At 45.8% G+C, this 22,691-nt stretch overlaps 1 protein-coding gene across 4 annotated transcripts in view; it reads left to right on the top strand.

The window, feature by feature from the left end:
• Nucleotides 1-22,691, top strand: part of ZNF385A (zinc finger protein 385A) — a 441,621-nt gene that overhangs the window by 351,227 nt on the left and 67,703 nt on the right. For all 4 annotated transcript variants that reach the window (XM_040340751.1, XM_040340753.1, XM_040340752.1 and 1 more), the window contains one exon: nucleotides 3,045-3,155. In XM_040340751.1, coding sequence (XP_040196685.1) covers nucleotides 3,045-3,155 — 111 coding nt within the window. The remainder of the gene's footprint in view (nucleotides 1-3,044; nucleotides 3,156-22,691) is intronic.

Below are 22,691 nucleotides of genomic sequence, written 5' to 3'. Positions count from 1 at the left end.
TTTTTTTCAGTTAAAAATAACAAACATCTTATACTCAATCCTCCTCTTCTCAGGTCCCTCCCTCGGTGGTCCTGGCCCCTCCCTCTTGTTGAGTGCCCCCACAGATAGCAGCTTGATATGGGAGCACCCGAGCCGAGCCACAGCTCTGGGTGTACATTCAGACATGGAGCCGTGCTCCGGCCCTGCCCCCTTTCTCTCCTCATTGGCTGACTGATTTTGATTGACAGCAGCAGGAGCCAATGGCGCCATACTGCTGTCAAAGCCAATGAGGAGGGGAGTCCCGGGCAGCCGATACACTCCTGCAATATCACTGGAACTAGATGGGCTCAGGTAAGTATTTAAACCCACTAATGATTAGAAAGTAAACATTAAAAATAAAATGTTTTGCACAAATCTTTACTGCCATCCAGTGACAGATAAGGGATGTCGGAATTGTACTTTTACCCTCGGCTCACATCTGTGCGTGTGGCTGTGGGTCGCATCGATTCCCACACCCGCAAACACCCGCCGTCAAAGGGAAGGGGGGAAGAGAGGAACATCCTATTTTAAGTGAAGTTCTGCTTTTAACTGGCCATAGATGGGTAATTTTATTTTGTTCATCCAGAGGGCTGAATGAAAAAACAAACATATTCCTCCATCCACACAAGATAGATAAAGGAATCTCCCTGTTGGGACATTGCATTCTGACAACTGGCGCGGCTCTTTAACCATGTGATCGGCAGTGCCCATCAGTTTCGCCTATCCGTGACGCCTATCAGTGCCCACCAATCAGTGCCACAAATTAGTGCCTCCTCATCACTGCCACCTAATCAGTGCCCATAAGTGCTGCCTCATCAGTGCCCATCAGTGCAGCTTATCAGTGCACATCAGGGAAGGAGAAAAATTACTTATTTACAAAATGTACTGACATATAGCCTGGGCAACAAGGGGTTAATTGTGCCCTGTATTGAGGTAGTTAAACAGCGACGGGCACACATGGACTACGTTTGGTTTCACACTGCTGTAAGGGGCAGCTCTCAGCAGGGTTCCGGTGCGTCCCTGTTCATTTCAGGTCCGACTTTGTTCCGAATTTTTGGCTGAATTCGGAACCTGAAACTGACCAGAATACTCACAGGACTCCTGTGCAATTCGCTCCGGAGCCACTCCGGAGATGTGTGAACCAGCTCCATAGAGAGCCGGTCACAATCTCCTGACCCGCAACCCGCATCCAAATCGCAATAGTGTGAACCCAGCCTGAAATGTGGCTGGTCCCTGCTGAACTGGACAAAATTTCGATCTAGTAGTGGCCAGCTTTACCTTGCAGCCATTGGCCACAAATTGCCTGTGTCTTTGGCGGTCGGCACAAATAGGTAGATTCAGAAAGAGTTAGGCCGGCTTATCTACAGATAAGCCGACCCAACTCTGAATCTAAGCCGACCTATGTTTAAGTGTATTCTCTAACAGAGATACACTTAAACATATCTAAGATTCTAGATTGCAATGTTTTGGCTGACCGCTAGGTGGCGCTTCCATTGCGGCCGGCGTAGATTATGTAAATGAGCTTGTACGCCGATACACGAAGGTACGCGCGGCCGCCGCAGTCGAATTACGTCGTTTCCGTAAGGCCTTAGGCGGCCTAAAGTTAGAGCTATGCTCTAGTGGCCTAGCCAATGTTAAAGCGGGGGCTCACCCTATAAAAAAAAAAAAATTCCCTCTAGCATAAAATTTGGCATAGTAGCGCGAGCTACAGTATGCCTGTATTTATTTTTTTAGCCCGGTACTCACTGTGCAATCGTATATTGAAGATTCCGACTCCCCGCGGGGAATGGGCGTTCCTATCCAGAGGGAAGGTGATTGACGGCCGGCTCTGGCACGTCACGCTTCTCCGGAAATAGCCGAAATAGGACTTGGCTCTTCACGGCGCCTGCACATAGTCTGTGCGCAGGCGCCGTGAAGAGCCGAGACCTACTCCGGCTGTCTTCGGGGAGCGTGACGTGCCAGAGCCGGCCGTCAATCACCTTCCCTCTGGATAGGAACGCCCATTCCCCGCGGGGAGTCGGAATCTTCAATATACGATTGCACAGTGAGTACCGGGCTAAAAAAATAAATACAGGCATACTGTAGCTCGCGCTACTATGCCGAATTTTATGCTAAAATGTTGTTATGGAGGGTGAACCACCGCTTTAAGTATGGCCGCCGTTCCCGCCGCGAGGTTCGAATTTTTTACGTCGTTTGCGCAAGTCGTCCGCGAATCAGGAGTTACGTCGTTTACGTACACGTCAAGATCAATAAGCCTGTACGGCGTCCTTAGCCGCAATGCGCACTGGGAAATGTGGGCGCCCGGCGCATGCACAGTAGCAAAAAACGTCAAAAAACTTGAGGTCAAGCCTCATTTCCATACAACACGTCCCCATCCAACCAATTTGAATTAGGCGCCCTTACGCCCGCTCGTTTGAGGCTACGCCGCCGTAGATTAGCAGGTAAGTAGATTGAGAATCACTACTAGCCTAGTTATTTACGGCGGTGTAGCCTAAACAGGCTAGGCTAGGCCGCCCTAAAGTTAGTCCAATCTCTTTGAATCTACCTAAAAGTGTCTGTCGTCTCAGCTTTATGATTTAGTCTTTACATAAACAGTTTACAGAATGAGAGAGTTCAGTTTCTGGCTTATCTCTGCTTTTCGCTCTCAGTTGAGTGTATGAGTGATCAGGGTGGATTTCCCTTGGGGAAGGGTGGGATAATCAAACGTTTACTGCACACAGCTAACTAAAGCATTCTTCTTGTAGTAACTTTCCTCAGAACATCCTCGGCAGCTCCAGTCATTGTGTATAAGCCTGTGTAGCTCAGGCTGTCCTTCACGTCTATAACCTTTGCTGGAGAAGCACCTGTATTTACATTAGCTTCCTGGGAAGAGCATCACTCATGTTCTGGCTCTCTGGCAGCGGGAGACAAATGAATGTGTGGAAAACGGCGCCTGCGGCTCTAGCTGTGTTTTTATTTTTTGTTCACTGCTACAATTTACTTAGTAGTGCCTGTGACTGAATAGTGCTTGTGCTGTGTCTACACAGATGGACCCCATCCACAAACCTATGATGAGCCCTAACTTTGGAGTTCCACTTATCAAGGTGAAACGACCGGTCATTTCCTGCAATGTGTGTCAGATACGCTTCAACTCTGAGGTAAGTGATTCCACTCACTCCTAGAAAGTGCTGAGCTCCGGAACTGAATTATATTAAGAATTTATTTATCCAGGGAGCTTTTTCCACAGATGTTCTTGGACAGAGCCTTTCCGTGCAGCTTTCTTTATTTCTTGCCATACTTTTCTTCTATTTTAGGGATTTGGGAATGGTATTTTTGATGCTGTGCCTTAAGGGGCTTTCGCTTCCAATGCCTTAATAGTTAGCGGGATTCAGTCCCCCAATATCATCATAAATTGTTTCTCCCTGTCTTCACTTTGAAACTGATTGACAGCGCATGCTGGAAGCAAGACAGTGACAGTGGTTTATAGGGAAAATCCAAACCGAAATATATAATGCAGGCTGTCACTAGCAGTCATATGACAGTTTTTTGTTTTTCTGAGACCCCACTATGATATCGTTTTATCTGTTTATTTTGGTAATAGATCCTTTATTTTTTGTTTTCGGCAGGATGACATTGCTGGGTATTCTAAGCAACATTGTCATCCTGTGGGCAGGGTAGTCTAAAGCCTTGTACACACGATCGTATTATCCGACGGGAATTGTGTGATGGCAGGATGTTGTCGTTGTCGATGTTTGCCGTTTGTATGCAATACAAGATCACGGCCACTACCCTTCGCACAAAATGCCACGGCTTTGTCCGATGGAAATCCGATTGTGTGTACGAGGCTTAAAGAGGAAGTAAACCCTCTAATAAATTTCTTTTAAAAAAAAAAACTGCAGTGAAGGCACAATCGTCTTTACTAACGGCACGTTCAGGCCCAGATTCTCAAAGACTTACGACGGCGTATCACCAGATACGCCGGCGTAAGTCCGAATGGCCGCCGTCGTATTTATGCGCCTGATTCATAGAATCAGTTACGCATAAATCTGGCCAAGATACGAGTGGCGTAAGTCTCCTACGCCGTCGTATCTTGGGGTGCATATTTACGCTGGACGCTAGGTGGCGCCTCCGTTGATTTCCACGTCGAATATGTAAATGAGCAAGATACACCGATTCATGTACGTACGTACGCCCGCCGCAATTAGTTACACCGTTTACGTAAGACATACGCTGGCGTAAAGATAAAGCTGGTCTCTAGGTGGCGCAGCCCATGCTAGGTATGGACGTCGGAAGAAGCATATTTTTTTACGTCGTTTACGTAAGTCGTACGCGAATAGGGCTGTCCGTAAGTTACGTTCACGTCGTAGGCAGTGTTCGACGTATCTTAGGCTTTCTATCCGACGCATGCGCACTGGAATACGTCCACAGACGGCGCATGCGCCGTTCGTTCGAAGCGTCATTTACGTGGGGTCATGCTTAATTTACATAAAACACACCCACCTCTTCCACATTTGAATTAGGTGCGCTTACGCCGGCACATTTACGCTACGCCGCCGTAACTTGAGACACTCTCTAAGTTGCGGCGGTGTAGCGTAAATAACATACGCTACGCCCGCACTATGAGAATCTAGGCCTCAGTCTTTTAGGTTTAGGAGATATTTGTTGCAACTACAGGTAAGCCTTAATCTACTCTAAGTGGTCTGTTAGGCCTCGTACACACGATAGGTTAACCAGAGGACAACGGTCTGAAGGACCGTTTTCATCGGTCAAAACCGATCGTGTGTGGGCCCCATAGGTTATTTAACCATAGGTTCAAAAAAAGCCAACTTGCTTTAAAATTAACCTATGGATTCCTAACCGATAGGTCAAAACCGATCGTTAGTAGGCACGACCATCGGTTAAAAATCCACGCATGCTCAGAATCAAGTCGACGCATGCTTGGAAGCATTGAACTTCGTTTTTTTCAGCACGTCGTTGTGTTTTACGTCACCGCGTTCTGACACGATCGGTTATTTAACCTATGGTGTGTAGGCACATCAGACCATCAGTCAGCTTCATCGGTTAACCTATGACAACGGTCCTTCAGACCGTTGTCCTCTGGTTAAGCTATCGTGTGTACGAGGCTTAAGGGTTTACAACCACTTTAAGAAGCTTAGAGGTAGCTTTGAATGGAGTTTAAAGCGGGGGTTCACCCTAAAAAAAAAAAAATAATTCTAGCATACCATTCAGCATACTAGCGCGAGCTACAGTATGCCTTTATATTTTTGTTTGGCGCCGTACTCACAGTTTCATCGCGTAGTAAAGTTTCAGACTCCCCGCGGGGAATGGGCGTTCCTATGCAGAGGGAACGTGATTGACGGCCGGCTATGGCGCGTCACGCTTCCCGAAAATAGCCGAAATAGGACTTTGCTCTTCGCGGCGCCTGCACAGTCAGCTCCGATGTCTGTGGGCAGGCGCCATATAGCGCTGTGAACAGCCGAGTCCTACTCCGGCTATTTTCGGGAAGCGTGACGCGCCATAGCCGGCCGTGAATCACGTTCCCCCTGCATAGGAATGCCCATTACCCGCGGGGAGTCTGAAACTTTACTACGCGTTTAAACTTTGAGTACGGCGCCAAAAATAAAAATAAAGGCATACTGTAGCTCACGCTAGTATGCTGAATGGCATGCTAGAAACTTGTTTTTCAGGGTGAACCACCTCTTTAAAGCGGGGGTTCACCCTATATAAAAAAAAAATAAAAAAATTTCCCCTCTAGCATTAAATTCGGCATAGTAGCGCGAGCTACAGTATGCCTGTCTGTATTTTTTTATCCCCGTACTCACTGTGCAATTGGATATTGAAGATTCCGGGGAATGGGCGTTCCTATGGAGAGGGAAGGTGATTGACGGCCGGCCCTGGCACGTCACGCTTCTCCGGAAATAGCCGAAATAGGCTTGGCTCTTCACGGCGCCTGCGCATAGCCTGTGCGCAGGCGCCGTGAAGAGCCGAGACCTACTCCGGCTGTCTTCGGGGAGCGTGACGTGCCAGAGCCGGCTGTCAATCACCCTCCCTCTTGCTAGGAACGCCCATTCCCCGCGGCAGACGGAATCGTCTATGTACATTATAACAGTGAGTACGGGGATAAAAAAATTAAGACCGGCATACTGTAGCTCGCGCTACTATGCCGAATTTTATGCTGAAATGTTGGTAATGAGGGTGAACCACCGCTTTAAGGATTTTAAGTAAGGGGAAAAAAAAAAAAATCTGAACTTAGCCCCTTCATTCCTGGCGTATAGTCATATGACGTCCACAGATGGGATCTCCCATCCTGGGCGGGCGTCATATGACGTCTTCCACTTCCCGCCAGCATAGGGGGCACGCGCGCGTCACATCACTGAGGAGCCGATGCGCGTGCCCAGCGGCCGTGATGTCCGCCGGGCACCCCGCGAGCACTCCTGACAGAGCAGATGAAGGATCATAGCTAATGAAAGATCAGAGCAGAGAATGTTCCAGGTGCACCTTTTTCAAACCTTGTATTTGACGTTCTGTGGCGGAGCACAGATAGTGCTCAGCGGAGCTGTTCTTTAATCCAGTGATTTTTTTTATTTTTGCTAGCGTACTTTCCTTTATTGAAAACGGATTTAATTACATGTAAGTGTTGATTTAGCCTTGTGCGCCTGCCACGAATTGTATGTGTGCCCTGCTTAGAAATAGCCTGTACGTACAATGCAAATTAATTGTGGCAGACCCGTATCTCTGCCTGACTGATTCACATCTAATCCGCCTTTGCTAGCTCTAGTTAACTGTCCTGCTTTCGGAACAGCTGTCTTAACAGCTGGGCTGCTTCAAATGATATTTCATCTCCCCGCACCCAGCCAGAGGGGGGGGGGGGGAGTAAAAAGGGAGGAGGGACCCCTGAGAGAGCTTTTGTTTGTTTCCCATCCGCAGCTGCATACTCCGAACAAGGACAAAAATCCCAAGGAGTTTGTACCAATATTTATGCCCTGCAGTATGTGATTTTCTGAAGGAAGGAGACTGGTGATTCCTTGGATCGATTTTCTGTAGATAAAATTTGCTGCATACAGGGCCGGCTTAATGAGAGGGCACACCTGGGCACTGCCCAGGGGCCCCCAACTGCATGGGGGGCCCCTGCACTTTCCCCAAAGCAGCTGGTCCTTGAGCCCACGCTGCCCCAAAATTGGGGGCCCCATGGTGGCACTGAGAGTGATAGATACACAGGGGAGGCAGTCTGCCATTTCATGCGGCCCTCGCACCTCTCCTGCAGCTGCAGGAGAGCTCCAGCCCTCCTCTGGTCCTACTCCAGACCCTTACTCCTCTGCATCCAGCTTCTTCCCAGCAGCAGCATAAGGAAAGGGGATGCACTGTGATGTAAGGGAGAGTGGGGGACTCAACTTCTGATGGTGGGGTGGTTCTTGGCATCTAATGTAAGGGGGAGGGGATGCGTGGGCATCTAATCTTACAGATACAACTGGCCCTTTTGAGGGCAATCATAATGCTGATGAAATCGAGTTTTACCCCTCTGCCCTAGAGCAATTAACCCTTAGGCCCCATACACACGATAGAATCCATCCGCTGAAAAATCCCAGCGAATGGGTTTCAGCGGATAGATTCTATGGTGTGTACAATCCAGCGGATCTGTTTCCGCGGATTTTTCTCCCATGCAATGGATTTCCAGCAGATAAATATTTGAAGACATGTCTTCAAATCTATCCGCTGGAATCCATCCCAACGGATGGATCCGGTGGTCTGTACAGACTCACCGGATCAATCCGTCCAAAGGGATCCCCCGCATGCGTCGTAATGATTCGACGCGTGCGTGGAATTCCTTATATGACTGCGTCCCGCACGTCGCCGTGTCATCATCGCGGCGACGGCGCGACACGTCATCGCCAGAGGATTTCGGCGCGGATTTCGATTCGATAGTGAGTACACTCCATCGCATCAAAATCCGCGCAAATCCTCGAGAGGATTTATCCGTGGAAACGGTCCGCTGGACCGTATCCGCGGATAAATCCTCCCGTGTGTACGGGGCCTTATAGTGCAAGCACAGCCCTGCTGCAGAGGATAATTTTTATTTGCCTGGAGTTGGGCTTTAGCTTTGCAGATATTACATTTTATATGCTACTTTTTCCAGTATGCAAACTGAGCTGAAGGCAATTTAAAGTATTTTGGGTTTGGATCGGATGGATCCCACTCTGAACATAAATTTGAAAATTCAATTACCCCTGATCCTCACTGTGCTTCCTATTTGCCAGTAGGAAACATAAACGGAGTTTGGGCTGAGCTCTTGCTTCCTGTATCTTCCTATTCTAGAAAGTAAATTGGAAGAACTGCATCTCTGGGGATTGAACTGTTTCTCACAAATTGTTTGTTTTGTAACTTGCTCACTTGGACTGGATGCTTGTTAACTAAGAATAAAGAAGCGTGCGCAGCTTTGCTCTGTGAAGCTTGTGTCTTTTGTACAGATAAGGAATTATTCCCCACTGAGCCAGTCATTCTGACTTCAGAACATCAATTCCCAAATATCTTCATCTGATTCATTCACAGGCATCCAGAAATGATTCCTGCTAGGTTTCCAAATTTAGCCATAAATGTTTACTGCAAATGTTCCCGTAGATATAGCTTTGTATTCCTTCTCTCGCTTCATCTGTGTCCTCCCAACATATGGACTGGGCTCAGGAGTTACTTGGCAGTCAGCCCTGTCATCGGTATTCAGATAAGTAGAAAAGACCTTCTACCTTCATTATAAAGAACACGTCCAGAAGGTGTGAGATCTATTGGCTGGACCTTCTGTGCTTTCTGGATCAGAAGATTTTCGGCAGTTTACAGCATCCAGACCAAAAATATACAAAAATATATTTTAAAGGATAAGTATTGTCTCCCCAGAGCCTTCACTCACCCCTAGCCACATTGCACCTACAGAGCTGAAGCATGCACCAGGACAATGGTAGCGTGTCCATAAGTGGTGCAGGGGCGCCGCCCCCTCCAATCCATGGGACCGCACCCCTAATCTACATACAGGGCGCCAGACGCATGAGTTTCAATGGGTTTTTTTTTTTTTTTGGAAGTACGATTACAGCCTGAGGCTCCCGCTTAAAAAAAAGGGTGGGCTCAGGGCACAGAGCCCACCCAGTTGTGTGAGAATAGCAAATTAATATTCGCTATTGTCTTCCTGATTCTCCTCCTGGCCATTCAGGAAGCTGGTCTTAAGACCTGATTGGGCGAGATAAGCAGCGACTGTATCATTTGCCGAGAAGGAGGAGATGCAGGGGAAGCCACAGTGAAGCCAATGAGGAGGAGGAGATGCAGGAAGGAGCGGAAGCTGCCCGCAACTTAGATGAGGTAAGTGTGGGGCTCGTGGGTGGACGAGCGACGGGGGGATCGCCCGGACAAGCAAAGTGGGGGCGGGATGATGAGGTCATCGACCAACCGATTGAAGAGGGACACCTTTTAGCACACTTTTGTTGATTTACTAAGAATGGAGAGCGCAAAATCTTGTGCAGCCCTGCAGAGAAACCAATCAGCTTTCAGCTTTTTTTCAAAGTTTAATTGAACAAACTGAAGTTAGAAGCGGATTGGCTACCACGCACAGCTGCACCAGATTCTGAACTCTCCGGCTCTACTAAATCAACTCCAGTATGCAGGTAATATATATGTTTCTGCCACAGCCTTGGTTACATGGACCACAAAGACCTAATATGCAGAAAATAATTGGCTAAACCACATAAATGCTGTTGAGATCTCTATTTTTTCTTTATATTGGCTTTCTTAAATTGACAAATATGGATATAGAAGTTAAAAGGTGCATGGTGGACAGAGGGATTTGGTCTCAAAAAAGGGACAGTCCCTTCAAATGAGGGACAGTTGGGAGCTATGGTAAAGTCAGAGGAAATTCAGAGCTTCCAATATGCTGTTAGATCAGTAACCAGCTTGACAGCCAGGAAAATAGTATTTTCAGAAGCAGTCAACAATTTCAGCCTCCATTCCTCAATGCATATCTTATTTAAAGAAGGATTCTCACCATAAGTTAAAAAGACTTGTTAAATTCCCCAGAGGACCCCATGTACATATCACATGTAAGCGTTAAAATCTGTGATGTGTCTTGGAAATAAAATGCAATTTTTATTACTGTTAGTGCTGGCTGTAGTTTCACCCCAGGCAGATGCCCAAATTATGGGCGCTTCTATATAGTTAGCACAGGTAGCACTGAAGCCACAACCCACTCTCAATTCTGCAGTCTTTCTTGTCATGCATCCCTGTGCCTCACCTACTCTGTGTGTGCGTCCTTCTGCCTCTTCTGCTCCATTTGTGCTGTGTGGGGTTGCAGCTGCAACCCCACATAACTCCTCGCCATTCTGCAGCCATACCCACTCTGCTACAGTCAAAAGACAGAGCCCTCAATCTCCCATAGCTGACGGCCAATACAGAGGACATTACTACAGTAGTAGCTGGTCCAGGGCTGCTGTTAGAAATCACGGGGCCCCGTACAGCCTACCTGGCAAGGCCCCCCCTCAAATATATATATATACAAAACAAACATTTTCACAATAAATATACTAAAATCAGTCTTATCAGACACACAGATAACTGAGAAGCTGTGTGAATTAGGCCTTTTTAAAGTAGTTTTCAACATTTTTGAACAAAAACATTTTATAATTTTTTTTAAATAAATAAATTATTTTATTTTACAATTTTTACAAATTATTTTTATACAATTTTCTATTTTTTTTACAAGGGATTAAAACAATACAGGGTTAATTTTTATGTTTTAACAGGACAGGGAAGCCGTTGTGTCTGTGTCTCTCCCTGAAACAGCTAAAAGTCGGCGGGAGGGTTTTCAGCTGCTGCCGAGAGCCGCACAGGGCATCCTGTAATTGCTCCTCCTTCCCTCTGGTGTTTGGGCCCCCCTGTGTGCCCGGGTCCCCTACCGGAGGACTGGTGCCCCCCCTATCAGCAGCCCTGAGCTACTGGCTTGTGCTGTTGCTTTTTGTTTTTGTAAATGACTGGTGCCACTCCCTAGCCACTGTCATTTACACAACTCAAGCCACCAGCTACTAATGTAGTAATCTCTTCGGAACTAGTTGGCAGCTCCGGGAGATTACAGGCTCAGCCTTTTATTTGTACAGATGTAGCATTGGAGGGACAGGGATGCATGGCAATGGGGCGTTCGATGTTCTGCTCAAAAGCCTTATTCACTTCTGGGGAAACTTCAAGTTTTAAAAAAGTGACCATATAGTTGATACGCTTAAAACAAAGCTAAATGTTAGGCCTTACATGGTTCCAGAACTTGTCGGCAGCATTAGAAAAATGCTAGAAGGCTTATCTAAAACCTTTTTAAAACACCAAGCAAATGCTGTCCTTTAGGAAGTCAATATTTGCATGAGCTCTCCAAGGGGTTCCAGCAACAGAGATACTGGGCTTCGAGAATTGACCCTATGGTATATATGTTTGAATGTACGAAGAATGACATCAAGGGATCTTATGCCGCGTACACACGATTGGACATTCCGACCAAAACAGTGGATTTTTTTTTTTCAGACGGAATGTTGGCTTAAACTTGTGTTGCATACACACAGTCACACAAATGTCATCAATTCCGACCCTCAAGAACGCGGTGACGTATAACACGTGCGATGGGCCGAGAAAAATGAAGTTTAATAGGTAGTGCAGCTCTTCTTCTTGCTTCAGAGCATGCGTGGATTTTTGTGCGTCAGGAATTGCATACACGCGATCGGAATTTCCGACAAGAACTTTTGTTGTTAGAAAAATTGAACCAGAACCAGCTCTCAAACATTTGTTGTCGGAAATTGCGACGGCAAATGTCCGATGGAGCATACACGCGGTCGGAATATCCGACCAAAAGCTTGCATCGAACATTTGTTGTCGGAAATTCCGATTGTTTTTACGTGGCATTAGAGTAGGAAATATTACTGCCAGGTGAGTTATGTAATGAATAGACCCAGTGCAGAATAAAACAAACTTGTGAGCATGTACATAGATGTCCTTGCATTTTCTTTGCATTAGATATGCAGTAGCCGCATGACATGACTATTAAATCACATAAGGGGCCAGATTCACAGCGGAGATACGACGGAGTATCTCAGATACTCCGTCGTATCTCTCAGAGTATCTATGCGACTGATTCATAGAATCAGTTACGCTTAGATAGCCCTTAGATCCGACAGGTGTAATTGTTTTACACTGTCGGATCTTAGGATGCAGTACCGCGGCCGCCGATGGGGGGAGTTTGCTTCGTAAACCAGCCTCCGGTATGCATATTAGGAGTTACGGCGATCCACGACGGTTTTTCGCGTTCGCTACGTCGCTGCTAGTCTAGTTTCCCGTTGCAAAGTTAGTCGTCGTTTTTGGTGCCCTAACTTTACACAGCACACGTATGTGCTGTATAAAGTATGGCCGTCGTTCCCGCGTCGAAATTTGAAAATTTTTCCTTCTTGCGTAAGGTGTCCGGGAATACGGAAGTACGCTACGCATGTCGCCGTTCGAAAATATTACGTCACTTTGCGCAAAGCACGGCGGGAATTTCGAAACGGAGCAAGCGCAGTAGGTCCGGCGCGGGAGCGCGCCTAATTTAAATGGCACACGCCCATTTAAATTACGCGGGCTTACGCCGGAGGCCGCCAGCGTAGGTTTTCATTGCAAGTGCTTTGTAAATCAGGCACTTGCGATGAAAACTTGCGGCGGTGTAACGTATCTACGATACGTTACGCCGCCGCACTTCTACGTGAATCTGGCCCATAGTTCTTAGGGGAGTGAAGCATTGACCTTTTTTCTGCCTTTCCAACATTTCCACGAAGATCTGTTACACCCATAATAGTGCACATAATAATAAGTAATATTTAAAAATATATAGTTTAGCCTTACAAGACATCATTTGAGAAACCCCAGACAGTGTTGTGAAGGTTTTCATGGGAGTCACTGAAAATATGTTAGGAATTTATTTTTCAGGCCAAATCCCATGAAACATCTTATACAATGGAGTTTGCATGGATTCTCAAGGATTTTAGAATGTAGTATGTGTTATACCAGAGGCCTGTGGGAGAGCCCCAGTTTAAGCCACGGTACTAGATTTCCTAATCTGATGACTTGACTGGAAAATCACTTGCACATGTAAAGTACAAAAACTGCTTTTGTGGCTTAGTGATGGTGTTATGGTCCTTGGCTGGATGTAGAAAACATGAAGAAATTAAGATGCTAAAATTGTATATAAACAGACACCGCCTCGCTCCCATGCAAGTTACTCATCATTCTTATTTGCTAAGTGAATTTTCCATCCAATTATTGCTTATGGAAAACACCATCCTTCCATCATGGAACACTCACTTACCCCAAATCTGTGCCGTATTTTAGATTCCTAAAGAAAAGTTCTTTCTCAGTGCAGACACCACAAAATGCCCTTAACCACTTCCATACCAGGCACTTACGCACCTTCCCGCCCAAGCCAATTTTCAGCTTTCAGCACTGTCGCACTTTGAATGGCAATTGCGCGGTCATGCTACACTGTACCCAAACAAAATTGGCGTCCTTTTTTCCCCACAAATAGAGCTTTCTTTTGGTGGTATTTGATCACCTCTGCGATTTTTTTTTTTGCGCAACAACTAAAAAAAGACTGAAAATGTTGAAAAAAAATTACGTTTTTATTTTTTTCTGTTAATTTTTTTGTAAATAAGTACGTTTTCTCTTTCTATTACGGGCACTGATATGGCGGCACTGATGGGCACCGATGAGATGGCACTGATTGACATCGATGAGGTAGTACTGATGGGCACAGATGAGGTGGCACTGATTGGCGGCGCTGGTATGCGGCACTGATGGGCACTCATAGGCGGCACTGATGGGAACACATAGGCGGCACTGATGGGCACTCATGGGCAGCACTGATGGGCACTCATGGGCGGCACTGGGCACTCATAGGCGGCACAGATGGGCACTCATGGGCGGCACTGATGGATACTTATGGGTGGCACAGATGGGCACTGATAGGTGGGCACTGGGCATGGATGGGCACTGTGGGTGGCACTGATGGACACTGTGGGGTGGCACTGATGCACACTGTGGGGCAGCACTGGTTTATCAATGTTGCCAGTCAGTGCCCATTTGTGGGCACTGATTGGCATCTTTTTTATTTTTTAATGCTTTTTTTTTTGCCCCCTTTTTTTTTTTTTTTCCCTTCCCTGGTGGTCCATTGTGTCGATCCGAGGGGGGGGGGGCTGCGCTGATAAACAATCAGCGTGAACCCCCCCTGTCAGGAGAGCCGCCGATATAGGCTGGAGAAGCAGAATAATTGAACGTGTGAATTAGAATTTATTGAGTGGTATATTTCATAGTTTTACGCCATGTTTTAGTTAGTAGCTTTTGAAAGCTTCACAGTATACTGTATGTTGTCCCTTCAGAAATTTTTAGCTGTAGGGAATCCTGAGACCCCATGATGTTGTAATAAAATGATTAGAAGTAAGTACCAGAATGATGTAGTACTCAGTACTGTACTGTAGATGTATTATTGGATGAAATGCAGTTTCTGTGCCTCCAGAGAGGGGCCAGGTAACAAGCAAGTTCAACTACCACCCACACAGCAGGGATACTGCAGTCAGCAAGTCTGCTTTATATCAAGGATATATTCTTGTAGTGAGTCAAAATAAGAATTCAAGAAACGTTGCCTTATTTGCGGCCTATACTGTTTGTCACAGCAGGAAAGAAGTTACACGTTTTCTTTCTGGTCATTGATTGGCAAACTTAGTATAGTGACAAATATATGACCCAATTCACAGAACGTGTTTCTTTGATACCCAGGGAGTGCATGGATGGGTAGCAGAGCCATTCTAAAAGAAGACATGATTTGGCAAATAATGCCCCCAAAGCTAAGATAATAACCGGCTGGAATCTAAGGGCCGGATTCAGAGAGAACGGAGCATAGTTATGCCGGCGTAGCGTATCGAATATACGCTACGCAGACGTAGCACAGTATTCACAAAGCACTTGCTCCCAACGTTGCGCCGGCGTAACGTAAAGTCGTCAGCGTAAGCCCGCCGAATTCAAAGTAGGTGGAAGTGGGCGTGATACATTTAAATGAAGCGTGACCCCATGCAAATGATGGGCCGAACGAACGGCGCATGCGCCGTCCCGTGAACGCATCCCAGTGCGCATGCTCACAATCACGTCTAAAATACTCCATAAGATACGTCGAATCACTGCCTATGAGGTGACATAACCTACGCCCATCCCTATTCACGTACTACTACGTAAACAACGTAAAATACGACGGCTGTTCCCTGGTCCATACCTTAACATGATTTACCCCTGCTTTATGAGGTGTAACTTTACGCCTTACGTAAACCGCGTATCTTAATGCGCCCGACGCAAGTACATTTGTGAATCGGCATATCTCCCTCATTTGCATATTTGAATCGTAAATCAATGGAAGCGCCCCTTGCGGCCAGCGTAAATATGCGCCCAAGATACGACGGCGTAGGAAACTTACGTTGGTCGGATAAAGCCTAATTTCAGGCGTATCTAGTTCTATGGGTACGCCGCACAGATACGACGGCACACATTTACACTTACGCGGCGTATCTCGAGATACGTCGGCGGAAGTGTTACGTGAATCCAGGTCTAGATCTATTCTTTTTTGTTCTTTCCTGTCCAGTAGTTTTTATGCATTACCTGATTGTCACTACCCAATTGTGTATATGACAAAAATGCAGAAACTGTTTATTGAATGTCACAGGTCAGCCTGCCATTGCAATAGACAACACTAGGTGTTGATGGCATAGATCTTTACTTCCGCTTGCTTCTTCACACCTTGCATCCCACAAGCATAGCTCCCAACTGTCCCTGATTTCGAAGGACTGTTCCTGATTTGGAGAAATGTCCCTCTTTCCCTTTTTCCTCCTCATTTGTCCCTCATTTTTTGCTTAGGTATACAGGCTTCCCTAGAAATGCCAGGTACACAGTGATCCAGACCAGGGTTTCTCAACCAGGGTTCCTCCAGAGGTAGCTAGGGGTTACTTGAACAATGAGCAATTTCTGCCTCTCAGATAGGTTCCCTCTGACACTTTGATCTTTTCTGGCTATCTGTAAAGGGGTACACATGATCAAAAATGCAAGGAACATTATTCCCACTGACCATCACACTAATGTATCTTGAGTTGTAGATATAGTAACCTCTAGTAGGACCTTGTTACTCCATGTTAAAAAGGTTGATAAAAACTGATCTAGACAAAATCGTTAGTCAGAGGCGGACTGACCATTGAGTCACTCGGGCACTGCCCAAGGGCCCCATGCCACTAGGTAAAACCAGGGACAGTATGTACAAATCTATGTTTTTTTTTAGATCTGTCCCTAATATGTCCTAATATGTCCGAAACCGACATGCTTTTGATGTGAAAATCCCGAGATTTTAGCTGCCCGCCTTTGCACTGCCTCCTGGCGTGGTGGCCATCTGTAAGCCCAGGGGCCCCATAATCTTCTATTGCCCGGGGGCCCCATGAGTTGTCAGTCCGTCCCTGGCGTTAGTGTGAACATCCCAAAACTGCTAATTTTAATTAGGATCTTTTTGGTGCTTTAACCACTTAACGCCCGCCGCACGCCTATTTACGTCCACAGAATGGCACGTACAGGCAGATGGGCGTGTATATATACGTCCCCGCCTTTCCGCTGGTCGTGGGTCCGATCGGGACCCCCCCGCGGCGGGCGGATTCCCGCGGGGAGCGATCCAGGACGACGGCGCGGCTATTCGTTTATAGCTACCCCGTCGCGATCGCTCCCCGAAGCTGAAGAACGGGGAGAGCCGTATGTAAACACGGCTTCCCCGTGCTTCACTGTGGCGGCTGCATCGATCGAGTGATCCCTTTTATAGGGAGACTCGATCGATGACGTCAGTCATACAGCCACACCCCCCTACAGTTGTAAACACACACTAGGTGAACCCTAACTCCTACAGCGCCCCCTGTGGTTAACTCCCAGACTGCAACTGTCATTTTCACAATAAACAATGCAATTTAAATGCATTTTTTGCTGTGAAAATGACAATGGTCCGAAAAATGTGTCAAAATTGTCCGAAGTGTCCGCCATAATGTCGCAGTCACGAAAAAAATCGCTGATCGCGATCGCTGATCGCCAATAGTAGTAAAAAAAAAAAAATTAATATAAATGCAAAAAAACTATCCCCTATTTTGTAAACTCTATAAATTTTGCGCAAACCAATCGATAAACACTTATTGCGATTTTTTTTTACCAAAAATAGGTAGAAGAATACGTATCGGCCTAAACTGAGGAAAAAAATGTTTTTTATATATGTTTTTGGGGGATATTTATTATAGCATAAAGTAAAAAATATTGCATTTTTTTCAAAATTGTCGCTCTATTTTTGTTTATAGCGCAAAAAATAAAAACCGCAGAGGTGATCAAATACCACCAAAAGAAAGCTCTATTTGTGGGGAAAAAAGGACGCCAATTTTATTTGGGAGCCACGTTGAACGACCGCGCAATTGTCTGTTAAAGCGACGCAGTGCCGAATCGCAAAACCTGGCCTGGGCATTTAGCAACAAAATGGTCCGGGGCTTAAGTGGTTAACTGTATGTGGAGTGGTCTAGACCATGGGTCTTCAAACTATGGCCCTCAGGTTGTTTAGGAACTACAATTCCCATCATGCCCAGTCATGTCTGTGAATGTCAGAGTTTTACAATGCCTCAAGGGATGTGTAGTTCCGCAACAGCTCGAGGGCCGTAGTTTGAGGATCCCTGGTCTGGACCCTCTGATTCAAACAAATCCAAATAACAGGGTAGGAAACTTTACCTCCTTATGCAATACAGTTTTATATAATGGTAGCTGAAGAGATACAAAGCTTCTTGCTTCAGGCTCAAAATGGCTGGTAGCCCCAAGACTTTTTCAGGAATCAGATGAGATATGAAAACCTCCACCAATCAAACTGTGTATGTGAAGGCTTCAGGTGACTTCCATATTTAATAAATCAGTGGACATGTTAAAGGTTTTCTAGTTTGGATGCATAGAGGAAGGATTCAATCCTTCTTCAGGTTTTAAGGTCTTCATCTTTAGAGATCTTTTTCCAACCCTCAACATATGTAATATGTATGTGGAACCCCTGTCAAGCCTGTGCAGGGTCACTTTCAGCTATTTAGCCCAGCTTACAATGTTATATGATGAACAAATTCTTTATATTTTCCTACAGAGAATGCACTAAGGTTAAGGAACATAAAAATACTTTAATGATCATCTGATAGAGCAAAGGTTGAGTGTGAATTTAACATTAGCATCACTCACAAATTATTTATTAACACAAAAAGGATTATATTGAGATACTTTCATTTCTAGACAGTTTCTTACATGCACAGAAAATATAAAATTTAATTAAAGTGGATCTTTAGCCAAAACATTTTTAATAACGTTTCATTAGGGTGGTGAGTAGTTAGAGACTCTTAAAAGGATTTTTTTAGTCTTTGTTGCCCATTGAGATTTTCTGCCTTGCAGCCCATGTAATTGGGGCAGAAAAATCTCTACAATGGGAACACAATAAAACTAAAAATGTTTTTTAGTAGAGAGAGGAAAGGGTTATAAGGCTGCACATCAAAGTGAATAGACAATAGTTAAAGGGATTGTAAAGGTTTGTTTTTTATTTTCTAAATAGGTTCCTTTAAGCGAGTGCATTGTTGGTTCACTTACCTTTTCCTTCGATTTTTTTTTCTTTGTTTACTTTTTCTGAATTTCTCACTTCCTGTTCCTCCTCAGTAAGCTGTTCTGGCTGACTAACCCCCAGCCAGATGATGGGGGCAAGCTTACAGAGGAGAAACAGGAAGTGAGAAATTCAGACAAAGAAAAAAACATTAAGAAGGGAAATCGAAGGAAAAGGTAAGTGAACCAACAATGCTCTAGCTTAAAGGAACCTATTTAGAAGATAAAAAATTAACCTTTACAACCCCTTTAAGCATATTAAGCAGGAGGGGCTAGGCCAGACTCTCATCTGTGTAGCTATACAGTATATTAAAACTCACTTATTCGAGCGATTTCGTTTGAGATCAGGTTTGGCTTAATCATTCTAATTGTATCCCATATGAAGATAAGTGATTTGGGGAGGCATATCCAACAAGGCTGGAAGCCCATTCTCGTGAATTATCACATCGACAAGTGACTGTGGAAGTTAAGTCAATCTCAGCAGGGGCCAGGGGCTCTTCTATTTCGTCTTACTGTAATTAATACCTACAGTTAACTATATACCTACAAATGAATATCAATTTTGCTTTAAAGAAGAACTGCATCCAAAGATAACAAGACAAAAATGAGTAGCCCATTCAAAGGTAAAACACAAAACCTGCTTTTTCTGCTCATTTACCTTCAATCCAGAGATTTTCCCTGCATTACTTTTATTCTGTCACTAGATGTCCTCAGTCTGACAGTGAGCATCATTCAACCCACTTTCTCAAGCCCATGCTGTCCTGGACCTTGACTGGACAGTGAAAAGAGAAGCAGCACATTAATAAGCTTATATGTCTGTCACTCTGCATACTCTTCCCATCACTATGCTGTTTGTCAGCACATGAACCTATTGGCTTCTTGTACTGCTTCTTCCTCTTAGGCCTCGTACACACGAATGGACAGGCCGATGAAAACGGTCCGCCGGACTGTTTTCAGCGGACATGCCTGCCCGGAGATTTCTGTCTGATGGTTGTACACACCATCAGACAGAAATCCTCGCGTAAACAATACGCGGGGACGTGGCCGCGCCGTCGCCGCAACAATGACGTGGCGACGTGTGCGGCCCTGGAAGTTCAAAGCTTCCACGCATGCGTCAAATCAGTACGACGCATGCGAGGGATGGCGGCCGATTGGACGTGTCCGGTGAGTCTGTACAGACGACCGAACACGTCCGACGGACAGGTTTCCAGCGGACAGATTTCTTAGCATGCTAAGAAATTTTTGTCCGCTGGAAACTGTCCGATCCGCCGCCTACACACGACCGAACATGTCTGCTGAAACTGGTCCGTCGGACCAGTTTCAGCGGACAGATCCGGTCGTGTGTACGGGGCCTTACACTCCAGCTCTGATGAGTAGAGACTGCAAAAGGCTGATACCAGGTCATTTTTTTTACAGATGTATTGATTACTACAGAGCTACACTAACTTTGTTTTTATATCCGAATAGTTTTTAGCTTTAAATATTCTTCTGATCAGGTGCATCTTATAATATCAGAAAAGATAGTAACATTAAACGATGGTATCAGATCATATTGCCTGCTTTCATACAAACCACTTTGCTGTCTTTGACAGTTGCTGAATATGTATCAGCTGTTGAGCGCCTAGAACAAACCTTGGTTATGATAAATATACCGTTACCTGTCCTGACTCCGGCCTCATCAGCATTCCTGCAGAATAATCTATACTGAATTACGTAAATTATTAGACAGAGACATAAAACTGCACTAACACATTTGTTTGACAAAAAGCAGTCCGGAAATATGTGCCTTACACATCCTGACATTCAAACCATCTGGAGAGATAAAGATGGGAGAAAAATAGATGCTTAGATTAACGTTTAGTCTGAAATATGCATACCATATTTTATGAAAATCTAGGGCACGTCTTTTATACTTGTAGTCCCGATATACAATTCTTCTGCATGTGCGGCATGTCTTGTTTAGTCCAAAATTGATACCAGCCTTGGCCTGATACAAAGAGGTAGAGGCCAACTGCTCAGCACTTGAGTATTTCATGCAGACATTGGTTGTAATTAGGAAACCCCTGCTTGTGATGCAGGACAGTTATTTCCAAATGCACCCACTGGCCCGGATTCACATACATCGGCACATATTTATGCCGCCGTAGCGTATCTCATATACGATACGCCGACGTAGCGCAGAGAGGCAAGCACTGGATTCACAAAGCCAGTGCTGCCAAATCTGCGTTGGGTTTCCTATGCGTAAGTCGTCGTAAGTGGAAATGGGCGTGAGCCATGCAAATGAGGCGTGACCCCATGCAAATGATGGGCCGAGCGACAGAAAGATACGAATTGCCAACTGCGCATGCGCTGGGACGTGGACGCATCCTTCTGCACATGCTCAGAATAACATCGGAACAACTACCTAAGATACGACGGATCACTGCGTAAGTCGTCGTAAGTGGAAGTGGGCGTGAGCCATGCAAATGAGGCGTGACCCCATGCAAATGATGGGCCGAGCGCCATAAAGATACGAATAACGAAGGCGCATGCGCTGTCCCGTGGACGCAACCCACTGCGCATGCACAGAATCACATCGGAACTACTCCCTAAGATACGACGAATCACTGCCTGCGACGTGAACGTAACCTACGCCTAGTCATATTCACGTACAACGTAAACGATATAAGATACGACAGCCTGTGTTCCATGGTCCATACCTTTGCATGGGTTGCGCCTCCTATATGGGGAATAACTTTACGCCAGACGTACGACTTACGCAAACTGCATATATTATGCGCCGGGCGCAAGTACGTTCGTGAATCGACGTATCTCCCTCATTTCCATATTTGAATAGGAAATCAATGGGAGCGCCACTTGCGTCCAGCGTAAATATGCGTCCACGATACGCCGGCGTAGGCAAGTTATGTCGGTCGGATGAAGCCTATTTTTAGGCGTATCTCGGTTTGTGAGCACGGCGCATAGATACGACGGCGCATATTTGCACTTACGCGGCGTATCTCGAGATACGCCGGCGTAAGTGCTTTGTGAATCCGGGCCACTGTGGGCACCTTGCTGTCTCTCGCATGCAGAAAGCCTGATGTAAAATAAAAAGTCAGTATCAGGAATTATGGCACCAACCAGATTTAAATATGCCTTTGGAGTCTAAATGTGATAAGGGATACAGGTCTTCCTTCTCTTCCTGAAATAACAAAAGAAAAAATGTTTGCAAAGCAAACTCACGCTCCATTTTTTAGCACTTTGCCACTCGTTGTCATCTATGGTCAAGTACTGGTCATCTTCCATTTTAATGGTCTCCAGCTTCCTGTGGGCTGAGGGCATCAAGATACTCTTCCTGGATGTCACCAAATCCCCCTGGTTTCACTGGAAAATGCTACAGAGAAACTTGACATCTAATTACCTGGTGCATTCTGAACCTGCTCACTGCTGGAGGAGAGGAAGGACCCATGATGTATGTCTACTAAAAATGTTTAATAATGGGAGGAGGGTGGTGTGGAAATTGACCTTCTTTTAGCACTTAGGCCCCATACACACGAGAGGATTTATCCGCAGATACGGTCCAGCGGACCGTATCCGCGGATAAATCCTCTCGAGGATTTCAGAAGATTTCTATGCGATGGCGTGTACACACCATCGCATTGAAATCCGCGCTGAAATCCTCTGGCGATGACGTGTCGCGCCGTTGCCGCTATTATGACGCGGCGACGGCGCGACGCTGTCATATAAGGAATTCCACGCATGCGTCAAATCATTACGACGCGTGCGGGGAATCCCTTTGGACGGATGGATCCGGTAAGTCTGTACAGACGAGCGGATCCATCCGTTGGAATGGATTCCAGCAGATGGATTTGTTGTGCATGTCAGCATATATCCGATCTGCTGGAATCCATCCCAGAGGAGATTCCTCCGCGGAAACAGATCCGCTGGCGTGTACACACCATAGGATCTATCCGCAGAAACCCATTTGCTGGGATTTATCTGCGGATGGA

Source organism: Rana temporaria, chromosome 2 (genome assembly GCF_905171775.1).
Source record: "Rana temporaria chromosome 2, aRanTem1.1, whole genome shotgun sequence".
NCBI lineage: Eukaryota > Metazoa > Chordata > Amphibia > Anura > Ranidae > Rana > Rana temporaria.
The sequence above is the reverse complement of the archived record's forward strand: the minus strand, read 5'-3'. Positions and strand labels throughout refer to the sequence as shown.